This window comes from Lotus japonicus, chromosome 2 (genome assembly GCF_012489685.1).
Source record: "Lotus japonicus ecotype B-129 chromosome 2, LjGifu_v1.2".
Lineage (NCBI taxonomy): Eukaryota > Viridiplantae > Streptophyta > Magnoliopsida > Fabales > Fabaceae > Lotus > Lotus japonicus.
The window spans coordinates 23,251,650-23,263,803 of NC_080042.1; the positions used below are offsets into that span (position 1 = coordinate 23,251,650).

The 12,154-nt window shown below is 36.0% G+C and overlaps 1 protein-coding gene across 2 annotated transcripts; it reads left to right on the plus strand.

Moving 5' to 3' along the window:
• Positions 1 to 445: 445 nt before the first annotated feature.
• Positions 446 to 11,649, plus strand: LOC130737809 (glucose-6-phosphate 1-dehydrogenase 6, cytoplasmic-like). Of its 2 annotated transcripts, none has more exons than XM_057589659.1 (16): positions 446 to 655; positions 972 to 1,136; positions 1,762 to 1,847; positions 2,232 to 2,298; positions 2,409 to 2,595; positions 3,218 to 3,375; positions 3,467 to 3,535; positions 4,778 to 4,836; positions 5,450 to 5,486; positions 5,646 to 5,717; positions 8,392 to 8,539; positions 9,579 to 9,674; positions 10,170 to 10,240; positions 10,592 to 10,707; positions 10,866 to 10,911; positions 11,107 to 11,649. In XM_057589659.1, exons 2-16 carry the CDS (start codon positions 975 to 977, stop codon positions 11,275 to 11,277), a joined length of 1,545 nt encoding a protein of 514 aa, XP_057445642.1. In that variant the 5' UTR covers positions 446 to 655; positions 972 to 974; the 3' UTR covers positions 11,278 to 11,649. The 2 variants fall into 2 exon arrangements, with proteins under 2 accessions (XP_057445642.1, XP_057445641.1); XM_057589658.1 differs by having other exon boundaries at positions 447 to 655; positions 918 to 1,136.
• The last annotated feature ends 505 nt before the right edge of the window (positions 11,650 to 12,154 follow it).

The following is a 12,154-nucleotide window of genomic DNA, read 5'->3' on the forward strand; positions in this document are numbered from 1 at the left end:
CATACAGACTTGCGCATGTCGGAAGATAGTACCCTCTTGGAATGCTTCCATTGAAGGCCCGATTTGTGACCGTCTCAACCTTCATGAGACCTGATTTGTGACCGTCTCAACCTTCATGAGGCCCGATCTTTCGACCGTCTCAACTCCATCGAAGCTCAATCTTTCGACCGACTCAACCCCACAAGATATGTATGCATGAGTGCATCATGGTTAGCCAAACAACGGAAGACCTCTCAAGGATACAAGTTTCTAGCTAACTGTTATTGTCTCTAAAGTACTCGTAGGTAAACGTCCGTTCCGCGAATAGTTAATCCTCTTGTGGTTCCTCGGATGAGATTCTTCCGCTGGTTCATCATAATGTAAATGACCTTTATGCCTTCTTCTTAACATATACCAGTTGTTTAAGATGCAGATTTTCCACTACTTCATGCTAGTACGGAGAAGTTGTGAGTTTTGCTGATTTGTTGTTGATAAATAAAAGTAGGGGTACGGATGGAAATAATGGAAACTAGAGAGGGTAATATTAATATGAAATTGCAATGACAACTTGCGGCAGCATTATTGACTCATATGTGTGGAAGTTGTTCCTCGAGTTGTGTTCCAAAAATCATCGATCGCACTTTCAGTTTCTTCATTTTTAACCTCTTTGTCATCGGTAATTTTCAGTCTCTTCCGTTCAATTTTAGTCTCTATTCAATTTTAAATATTTGGGTTAAACTTTTCCAATCATGATGAAATTTATAGGCTCTTTCAGTTTATTGTTTGATTCCTTTTGTATGTAACTGAGATTGAGATGATGGGATTTCAGTTGATTAGCTTATACCAAAAAGCACTGTGTTTAAGTGAATGAATGGTTTGGCTATTGGTGAAATTGATATTTGCCCCCAATTTACTTTTTGTCATTTGCATCATTGCAGGAAATATTTGGTTACTTCAATTTTAACTTATTTAGCATTTCTTGGTGCTGCTAGAGGATGGGAACAAGTGAATGGCATTGTGAAAAAAGGTCCAGCTTTATAAATGAAGATCTAGAAAGTGCCCCTGAAACTGGGTCACTCTCCATTATTGTGCTTGGTGCTTCTGGTGATCTTGCTAAGAAGAAGACATTTCCGGCACTTTTCAACCTATACCGGCAGGTTTAGTAGCTCTCTGATTATGTATAGTATTAGATAATTAGTGTAAGAAGACCAAAAAACATACATAAGGTTTTGATTGAGCATATATGATCATTGAACTGCTAATGGTCAATGGACCTTGGGATATCCTTAAGGCAGTGTATCTCAGAATGTTGTAATTATAATCAAGAGCTGGTTTAAATTTTCCCTTATTCATATACTCTACATGTAATTAAGATTTGACATAGCTGGATGTCTTCATTTATTATCTGGACTGAGGTCCTACTATGTAAAGGTTTATAACAAAAAAGAACATAGGTGGAGTCTACATCTAAATGTACACTCTAAGTGAATCCATTATAAATAGTTTAGATGTAAATGGCCCCTCTAAACAATTTGGTTCATGACACAACAGAAAGCTGTCTTTTTATCCACCTAGCCTGACCCCTTTTGTTCTAAAGGCTTTGGATGTTTATTGCTCGTATTCATATTTCCCCTTGATAATCTGAGCCAATATATTTTCGTTTTTCATCTTTTTTGTGGAAGGTTTCCTGGAATGTTTTCTAAACGATGTTTGTATCTCTTAGAGGTAGATTTCCAGGAATATATTTACTTGTTTTCTCAATTTTAGTTGCTTTATTTGCAGGGTTTCCTACCAGCAGATGAAATTTGTATTTTTGGCTATGCAAGAACAAAAATTTCTGATGATGAATTGAGAAACCGCTTACATGGGTGAGATTAAAAAATAAAATAAAATCTTCATTATTTTCCCTATATTTCTAAATCAAGGAAAAAATCAGTGAAAATAAGTTGTTTTGTTACTTCATAAACATTGATTTGTTTCATGTAATTAGAATGTGTTTGTAATTCCAATAATATCCTGTGAATTATTTATGTTAATAACTAAGCATATGTCTTGGATATGTTTATATTAGCTGAAAAATTTACTCTGGAGTTTCTTCTGTGATTCATATGTCATGAGTTTGCTTGCTGCTTCTTTCATGGTTGTTTTATAACATTCCTCATGATATCTTACTAGCTTGTACATATGATCCCTTCTTGTTTGACCTGTTTTAAGTATAATAAGTGGTAAGAAATTTGTTATTTTATATGCAGCTTTCTTGTTAAGGAAAAAGATGCTTCCCCTGAGCAGTTGCAGGATGTATCGAAGTTTTTGCATCTGGTTAGCATTGGCTACCTTGAATCATTTTGTAATGTTCCGCATTTTTCTCATGAAGAATACATTTCTGGTTGTTAAACGTTCATTCTCTTTTCCCTTTTTCTTCCTTGTAGATCAAATATGTAAGCGGCTCTTATGATTCTGAGAATGATTTCCATTTATTGGATAAAAAGATTTCAGAGCATGAATCTTCAACAAACAGTGCAGAGGGTTCGTCTCGAAGGCTTTTCTATCTTGCACTTCCCCCTTCAATATATCCATCGGTTTGCAAGATGATCAAGACCTGTTGCATGAATAAATGTAAGATTATTTAATGATCCCTTGTTTTTATATGAACTTGTAAAATTGTGTTGCAATGGTTTTTTGAGGACCTTAACTTGGGAAAAAAAGAACCTTGTATGCTGTAGCTTAACACCTGTTGGGACTATTTCTCAGTCAGACAACTAGTCTAGGCTGCTCTTCAAAATCCACTTTTAAGCTTTTCTTTCCTTTCAAATACATCTAAAATTTAGATAACTTTTCTGCTTTCTGTTGGATTTTTTCTTGAGAATTTTGGAGCTGAATTGGGTCCCTGCTGTTGGTATATGATATAGCTGTTTCCAGTGATTGAAATCTGTTGCTTAGATTTTGGATTCACCTTCATAACTACCTGTGTTTGTGTAATATTTCCTGTGTTTAGAGTTAAATGGAAAAATTCTGATATAAACTTGTCAGTCTTCTGAACTTGGATAGACAGCATCAACAGAACATATCTCCTCAGGGTTTTAAGTACAGCAGCATCATTTCTTCTGATTACATATACGTTAACCTTTTCTAACATGAACATTTCCGTTTTTCCTAATTTAATTTTTATGTTATGGTTCTTGTCCATAGCATATAATGATGTTTTTATTGATGGTTGCATCTATTTCTATTTTTGTAGCTGATCTTGGTGGGTGGACACGTGTTGTTGTTGAGAAGCCGTTTGGTAAGGATCTGGAATCTGCAGAGCAACTCAGCACCCAGATAGGAGAGTTATTTGAAGAACCTCAGATTTATCGTATTGATCACTATTTGGGAAAGGAACTGGTGCAGAACATGGTATAAAATGATCACATATTGGCACACTTCTTGCTTGGTTTATAAACTCTGCCAGTTTGCCTCATCTCTATTCATTTGACTTGTATTCCAGTTGGTGCTTCGTTTTGCAAATCGCTTGTTCTTGCCCCTGTGGAACCGCGATAACATTGCTAATGTACAGGTGAGACTCTCATATCCAAATTCTCCACTCTAGACTCCGTTGGTAACCTAAAAGCTCCTTGGACTGAGAGTTCTCATGCCAAAACATTAGGTTCCAAATTATGGGAAAATAAAGTAATATAAACGGTATTATTATCGTAAAGTCCAGGTAAACCAAGATCAGTATAGATGAAAGTAGGCTATTCGACCCTCCCTCTATTTCTCCCTCGTACACCCTTATAGCCTCTTTCATGCAAAACCAACTTGCTGACACCACTGGCCCCGTCCTACTGCCATCTCAGCAGTTGGTTATTGTTGAGAAGTCCCACATTGACAAGAGATATGGCCAAGATAGCCTTTATATATGGGAAGTGGGAAGGGAGTCCTCAACTCTTGAGCTAGCTTTTGGGTTGAGTTAGGCCTCCTGAATTCTAATAGTTATACTTATACTACCCTACCACTCTCTCTCCCTCTCTCTCAAGAGGATGATTTGGTGCATTGCAGTCCTTATTCCCTTCCATTTTATCTCTAGAAATATTGGGCATAGTAGTCAATAGCGGCAAATAGCGGCGCTATAGCGGCGTAGCGGAGCGGAGCGGCTCCCTGCCGCTATTGAGATGAAATAGCGGCCAACTTCACAATAGCGGTCATAGCGGCGCGAATAGCGGCCAAAATAGCGGCAGATCGCGGCCAATAGCGGGAAATAGCGGCGCTATATGAACGAAGGAGAAAATGACTCAAGCCCCTTCGTTTTAAATCGTTGGGGAACCTTTTTATGGGCATGTTAGGACTTCTCAGGGCCATTATAGGTCAAAATTGAAAGAATTAAGCTTCATTCTTCATTCAGATTTGCAAATTCGACTTCTTTACCTTGCTTTTGAGAAGTTATTAGTTGTGTGTTATTGTTCAAGACTTATGATTTTTATTTCTATTATGAATGTTATGAATTTTAGGCAATATTTGACATTGTTTGCTATTTATATGTATATAGTATTAAACTATTAATGATATAAAATTACATAAAAAAATTCAGAATAGCGGCCATCCCGCTATGCGCTATCACGCTATCCCACTTTTGGGGCCGGCCGCTACGCGCCGCTATCCGGGATTGACTACTATGATAGGCCTTGGATTTGGGCATCTAACATCATCTGTGTCAAAATTTTAATTATCTTTATGTTGTTACCTAATTCAGCTACTATATCAATTAGCATTGATATGCCTCATTAAAAATTCAGTTTTTGGTTGTTCTTTTCTTTGGCAGATAGTATTCAAAGAAGATTTTGGAACTGAAGGTCGGGGTGGATATTTTGATCAGTATGGGTATGTGATGATTTTTCTTTATTGAGTATTTTGTTGAATTAAGTACTGTAATGATAAGTCATGGAAATAATAGTTTCATAAATAAAATGATAGAGAAAACAAGTTTGTGGATCCATTTTTCTTTTGTTTATGTTAGAAGTCTCACATTGGTTAGAGATAGGGCCAAACACGTGTTTATAAAGGGTAGAGCAACCCTCAACTCAAGCTAGCTTTTGGGTTGAGTTAGGCCTCCCTAATTCTAATATGGTATTAGAGACTATCCTAGGTCCATTTGTTGTGGAGACCCATCACCCATTGTTGTTCATTCCGCGCTCCAGATGTCCAGCACTGAGCGTGAGGGGGTGTGTTAGAAGTCCCACATTGGCTAGAGATATGACCAAACAAATGTTTTTAAAGGGTAGAGCAGCCCTCAACTCTTGAGCTAGCTTTTGGGTTGAGTTAGGCGTCCCAAATTCTAATAGTTAACATTGATAGTAAAACTTATAATGTATTTATAAGTTAAAATCAATTTTTAAAGAATAAGGCTTTTTCAATTGACGTAATTTTTGTAGTAGTTTTCAATTTGCACTATTAGAAAACTGTATCCATTGATATACTGCTTTACATTTGGCAGAATTATCCGAGATATAATTCAGAACCATCTACTGCAGGTGAGGCCTTCATTTAAGATTGACATAGATTTAGGACAAAACTTACCTTTTGTTCTATGGGTTTCCCTATTATTTAGCTGCATAATGACCTCATAAATTTGCACCAGACATTTGTGAGCCTAATATATCAATCTTATTCATTGGTTTTCACGAACTCAGATTTTTTGCTTGGTTGCTATGGAAAAACCTGTTTCTCTCAACCCTGAGCACATTCGAGATGAGAAAGTGAAGGTCCGTATGTCTCTTTCCATTCAATTTGTGTCTAGATATTATGTTCAAGAGGCTTGTCTTTGTCTACGCTAAGAGGAATAGTGATTAAGTAGAGGAATAGGAATTCTGGCTGTTTCTAGAGCCAATTAAGGGAATAAATGGAGAATAAGTAGGCAGCTAACAGAATAAATAAAGATTATTCAATAGAACTTTATTGTAATAGTTGGGAGAAATAAATTATTATGGTATCAAGCCTGTTCAGTTAAAAAGGTTTGACTTGGGCTATTAAGAAAGCCTTGTAAGCCCAAGCAGACCAGCGGACCACCCTATTTAAGTAAATATATTTAATATGAATATATTCAATTATTGTTACTAGTTTTACGTTAGATTTTATATAATACCTTTAAATTATATACTTATGGACATAATTATAGACTTAAACATGACTTATATTATAATTTAAGCATAGAAGTCTATTTGGTAATAAACTTATGAGTTATTTAAATACCTTACTATGAAGTAGGATTTTAAGTAGGCTTTCTGAGCTTCGGAAACCCAACATAAACCAGCCTATTAGCCTATAATTTCACTTGCTTGTTTCTAAATATGTTTGTTTTAGTATACTTTAATTTCTTGGCCTATAAGCTTGTTGGTCTATTTAAACATAGGTGTGCTGGCCTACTTAAAGGTTTTATTATGAAACAAGTCTTTAAATAGGTTATCAGGCCAAACAAGACTTTCAAGAAGATCAGGTCAGTCCGAAGATGATAAAAAAACAACTATGATAGGCAATAAGCCAGACTTGGGGCTTAAATTTTTTAAATAGGTCAGGCCTATTTCCACCTCTAATGGCATTGTATGTCGATATGCTTAGTACACTCATGGAATCTCAGATAAACATGGATTTGCTGCTTAAGTGCTGAGCTAGTTGGATTTCTCAATCTCAATATAGTAAGGTCGGGCTGATGAAGGGTACCTGAAGGTCAGTGAGGAGACACATGAGCTACTGCACATACTGTGGTGGCTAGTGCATGATGAAGTTCAGGAGAGAACAAAGAGTTTGAATCTATCTGAGTGAGAAAGGTTTCATGTGTATAAGTGTTAGCTTTGCACGACTAACGGCAACTCTTAACTGTCTAACTATTCTAACTAACTTTAAGAGAATCACAACTACACTATTAGCTAGAATCTTGTGCATACAGTGTTTAGTGTATATACTCTGATAAGCTCATTCAGGTGAAGAGGGAAGAGAAACACAGTGAGCTTGAACCTTAAGTCAGATAACCTGGAAGATGAGATGGGCCTGTTAAGAACATTTTCAAGCTACATGTTGAAAGAAAATGAACCGAGAGAATTAAATTGAATCCATGTGTTTCAATTACACAACAGTTCGTATTATTTATTCTAGGCTCAATAAAGACGAGATATAATTTTCTCTTTAATTACAATGGTTACGCTGGCTTAATATAATGATTACAAGATATCCTAGACCTATTTACATTAATTCAAACTCTCCCCCTCAAGTTGGAGCAAATAAATTATGTGCACCATGCTTGTTAAAATATATATCTAATTTTTGGACCTCTCAAAGACTTAGTTACAGACATCTTCCAGTTGATCGTTTGAATTGACGAAGCTTAGTGGGGATTCCTCTTATATAATCTTCTCTCTAATTAAATGACAATCTATTTCAATGTGCTTGGTCATCATGAAACACAGAGTTTGAGGCAATTTGCAGGGCTTCTTAATTATCATAAATGAGTGTCATGTACGCACTATCCCCGAACCTTAGATATTTAAGTAACTATTTGACCCATATAAGCTCATTGGTGGCCGAAGCCATGGCTTGATACTCTGCTTCTGCACCTGACGGCCTGACCATGTCAATACATTTTGTTTCTTGCTTCTTCAGGAAATCAATTTATCATCAATGAAAATGTATTAGCCTGAAGTGGGTCTTCTGTTAGTAGGAGAATCTTCCCAGTCTGCATCAGAGTATGCTACAACTCGTGTATGACCTTTGTTTTCATACAAGAGACCGTTTTCTGGAGCTTTTTAAATATATTTTAGAATGCTAATTACAACAACCCATTGTCCTTCACATGGTGAGTTAAGAAATCGACTTACCACACTTGAAGGAAATATTTGGACCAGTGACAGTGAGGTAGTTCAATTTCTCAAGTCTCAACTAGTCTTTTGTACCTCTCTGAATCTGAAAGTGGTTTCCCCTAACCTGACATAAGTATAACATTGGGATTCATAGGAGTGTCAACAGGTTTAGCAATCACTGACCTTGTTTCTACCAAAATATCCATTGCATATTGTGGGAGTTCATCTTTTTTCTTTTTTTTTTTCTTTTCTGTATTTTACGCTTTTATCTCAGTATCTGTCTTTCATTAATACAGAGATATAGATGAGGAATTCCTTCAATAAAATTCAGTTCTTTAACTAAGTTCTATCATATTATTACCCCTGCTGTCTTAATTTAGCCTCTAATCCAGGTATGTAGTTATCAATGTCAGAATCAACATTTTGCTTGCATCTTTAAATTTATAATGCATTGCCATACTCTCAATAGAAGAAAAGAAGGATATTCTTATGACTAACCTTTCCGTTTTTCCCTTTTATGATTACCGAAATTTTATCTTGAGTTCCAGCATGGCTCTACCTCTTTCTGTTGATATTAAAAATGCAGGTTCTTCAATCCGTACTTCCTCTTAAAGATGACGATGTTGTTCTGGGACAATATGAAGGCTATAGAGATGACTCTACTGTACCGGACCATTCAAACACTCCAACTTTTGCAACTGTTATTCTTCGAGTACACAATGAAAGATGGGAGGGTACGAAAAAAACTTCAGCATTCCTTTTCTCTAAAAACAAATTGGCATTGTTGGTTTTGGGGATATTTTTAGACCTCCCTTTGATTTATTTATGATGAATATTTCGAAAAGGGCAAAACTTAGATGCAGTTACTTAGGTGTTGTTTTTTCTGTTCACCAATTAAAATTGAACATGTGGATTAATAATCCATGTCATTTGGTAATTAAAAAATATAATAAAACTCTAACCCACGTCTCCGTTAATTTTTTTTTCTCTGTTAACTCTTGAATAGAGTTTGTTTTTTCTGGCCCCATTTTTTTCTCCAGCTATGATGTTCAAGATCCATTATCTCCATAACTCATGTCGCGAAAATAAAAAAAAAGATTGATATGTCAATCGCATATGAAAGGTCACTATGGATATCTCAATTGCAGATACAGAAGAAGCAGAAACAATTTCCACTAAAGTGCCTACTGCATAAAAAAGGGGGAAAATGGCTGCTGAGGTTCTGACTCAACAGTCTTGCGTGAATCTCTCATCATAGCTTTCTAATCTTCATTCTAGTAGATTAATTTTGACATTGAGTTCCACTTCAAGTAAAAGAATCGAGTAGCTTTGTGTGTGTTTGGATCTGTTCCTTGATTTCTCAGTTTTTACAGAGATGGGTATTCCGTATTCCAGTAGTTCTTTCTCAGGGACCACTCGCTAAGATCACTCCTACTTCTTGGCGACGGTTCTTCTTCTTCTTACCACGATCTCCCTTTAGACGTTAACAGAAACGCAAAAACTAGCGTTGACGGTGGTGCCAGGTTATTAGGTTAGGAAACAATTAGGATATTAATGAGTTGGAAATAATAACCCACATGTTCAATAGTAATTGGTGATCAGCAAAAACAGCACCTAAGTAACTGCACCTGAGTTTTTCCCTTTCGAAAAATAGGTTATATTTTTTCTGGTTCTTGGGTGTATTTGTATTTTCTATTCTATGTAAATACTTCTGTGCTTTCAATCGATTAAATAATTGAGACATTTTCACCCTAAGCTTCTTTTTGGTGTTAGGTGTTCCTTTCATACTAAAAGCTGGGAAGGCCCTAAATTCAAGAAAAGCGGATATACGGGTTCAATTCAAGGATGTCCCTGGTGATATTTTCAAGTGTATGGCACCAGAACTTTATTAATATTTGGGTGAATTTCCTTCAATGCCTGGTTTTTATTGTGCACCTTTTACTGCCTATAGTTTATACATTAATGTATATACAGTTTTCTCTTTTATTGAGAAAGGGGGGGGGGGGTGGAGGATGAGGAATCAGATACAATGAACAAGTCTTTTTGAAAGATAAGGCATTGGTGTGATATGAGAATCTTGTCTTATATCTTTTACATTGAGTTATGAATAGGAATATTTGGGTATGTGCATAAGACTATCCAATCACTACTGAAAGCAAATATTTTTTCTGAGAGCTGGGTTATCTCTCTAATCCATAATCATAATAAAGGTTGCAAGCAAGAGGAACCTGTTCTTTATTGCTTGACAAGGGACATACATAGATATTAACTACCATGCACTTTTCCATATCTTGATGAAAAATATCTTGAGTTTTGATCTAAACATCACCTTAGGTATAATGTTTAAACCTTATTCTTCTTTAGGTAAGAAGCAGGGGAGAAATGAGTTTGTTATACGCCTGCAACCTTCAGAAGCTATGTACATGAAGCTAACGGTATATCTATTATTCTGATAATCCTTAACGAAACTATTCTGCCATTTGTTTGACCTGATTACCTGAAAGTTCCGTATTTTTGTATCATTTTGGGCTTCATATTATGAAAAATGTAAACTACCGATCTAATTTTTTATGACACGTTCAGAATCAATTTTCCTGAAATGTGATGGGCATCTTTGCTGATTTGTTGTGGATAACTTCTGGGAAAATTTTATCTTGTTGTACCTGTATTTTGTGGAAGTGAAAGAAATCTATTTATGTTAAATTCATTAAGATATAGCCACAAAATGAAAATATAATTCAATGATGTTTCTTAGAGTGGACTGACTAGTTCATTGTCTCATGAAGGTCAAGCAACCTGGATTAGAGATGTCAACAGTTCAAAGTGAGCTAGATTTGTCATATAGGCAACGCTATCAAGGGGTAACCATTCCAGAGGCTTATGAGCGTCTAATTCTTGACACGTATGTTACTTTTTCTAGTTCATGTTTGTGGCTTGTAATTGTTTCTAAAGAGACATGTCAAGGTTCTAGAGGACAGAAGAATTTGGATTACATGAATTGCATAGAAATCAGTTAAATTTTTGAATGAATATTAATGAGGATTGGAATATATTTTTCAGAATTAAAGGTGATCAGCAACATTTTGTTCGCCGAGACGAGTTGAAAGTAAGTTCAATATATATGCTTGACTATTAACCTCACTGGAGCACTGTCTTTGAAATGGTTTGATACATTGTAGCTTTTTTGAAAGCAACCTTATTTTCTATTTGCAAGATACTAATTCCACGAGTATAACATGTGACAGCCTAGTCACACGGTCTTATTCGTAACTTTTTATGGTTGTGTTTTGTTTCTTAACAGGCTTCTTGGGAGATCTTCACCCCACTTCTGCACAGCATTGATAAGGGAGAGTTCAAGTCAATCCCTTACCAACCTGGAACTAGAGGTCCTGCAGAAGCAGATGAATTGTTGCTAGAAAAAGCTGGTTATGTTCAAACACACGGTTATATATGGATCCCTCCTACCTTGTAAAAAGATCAATGTCATACTAGCATACACTGCCTGGGGACTATTATTTGCTTACACTGAATAAGCTCGAGAAGATCACCTCGGTAGAGGGGTTTCTCATACAAGGTTATTGCGTCGAGCATTTCAATAAATAAGAATGGTTCAGACGGTTTGTGTAGCCATCATCTGCTATTGAATGCAAAAACATGGAAACTCAATTTGATTTTGTTGTGTTTGTATTTATTTCTTCAACAATATATGAAAATGTAACGTTTCTGAGTTATATTTGACCAATACCATCTCATCTGTAACTTCAATGATGCACAATCTTCAATCAACATAACCATTTCCCTGTAATTCTGAAATTATAATGAGTGAATAATCTAGTTTTTGAAAGATTTACCATCCAATATGTAGTCCCTCATTGAAATTATACTTGCGGGCTGTTTGAGTTTTACACGGACCAACAACTTAGAGGTGGTTTTTGGCTGAGGAAGACCGAGTTCGGCCGGTTTGGTTCCTACAAAATACACTTTGATGCCGAATAGGACTAAATAGATTAAAGAAGTGCACCAAATTGGACCTGAATCGATCCGCATTGCACCGTTTAAATGAACGAAAATAATTTGGTGAATTGTTTAAAGGCTAAAGCTAAACCCTAATGTCAAATAAGGAACCCTAATGTCAAATTAGGAACCCTAATCCCAAGTTGAGGTCTCAACTCTTACGCCATCTTTGAACCCTAATCCCTTAGGCTATGTTTGGATTGACGGAACATAATGGAGCGGAGTAGAATGAAATATAATGGAATGAAATTAAAATTATGTTCCATTGTTTGGATATTTTATGACGGAGCGGAATAAAGTTACCACTCCATTGTTTGGATAATGGACGGAGCGGA

What these genes read in the sequence shown, in the direction of transcription:
- LOC130737809 (XM_057589659.1), top strand. Translation starts at nt 975, where the DNA reads ATGGGAACAAGTGAATGGCATTGTGAAAAAAGGTCCAGCTTTATAAAT. An exon ending in TTTTCAACCTATACCGGCAG is followed by an intron (nt 1,137 to 1,761) that starts GTTTAGTAGCTC and finishes CTTTATTTGCAG; the next exon opens with GGTTTCCTACCAGCAGATGA. An exon ending in GACCTGTTGCATGAATAAAT is followed by an intron (nt 2,596 to 3,217) that starts GTAAGATTATTT and finishes CTATTTTTGTAG; the next exon opens with CTGATCTTGGTGGGTGGACA.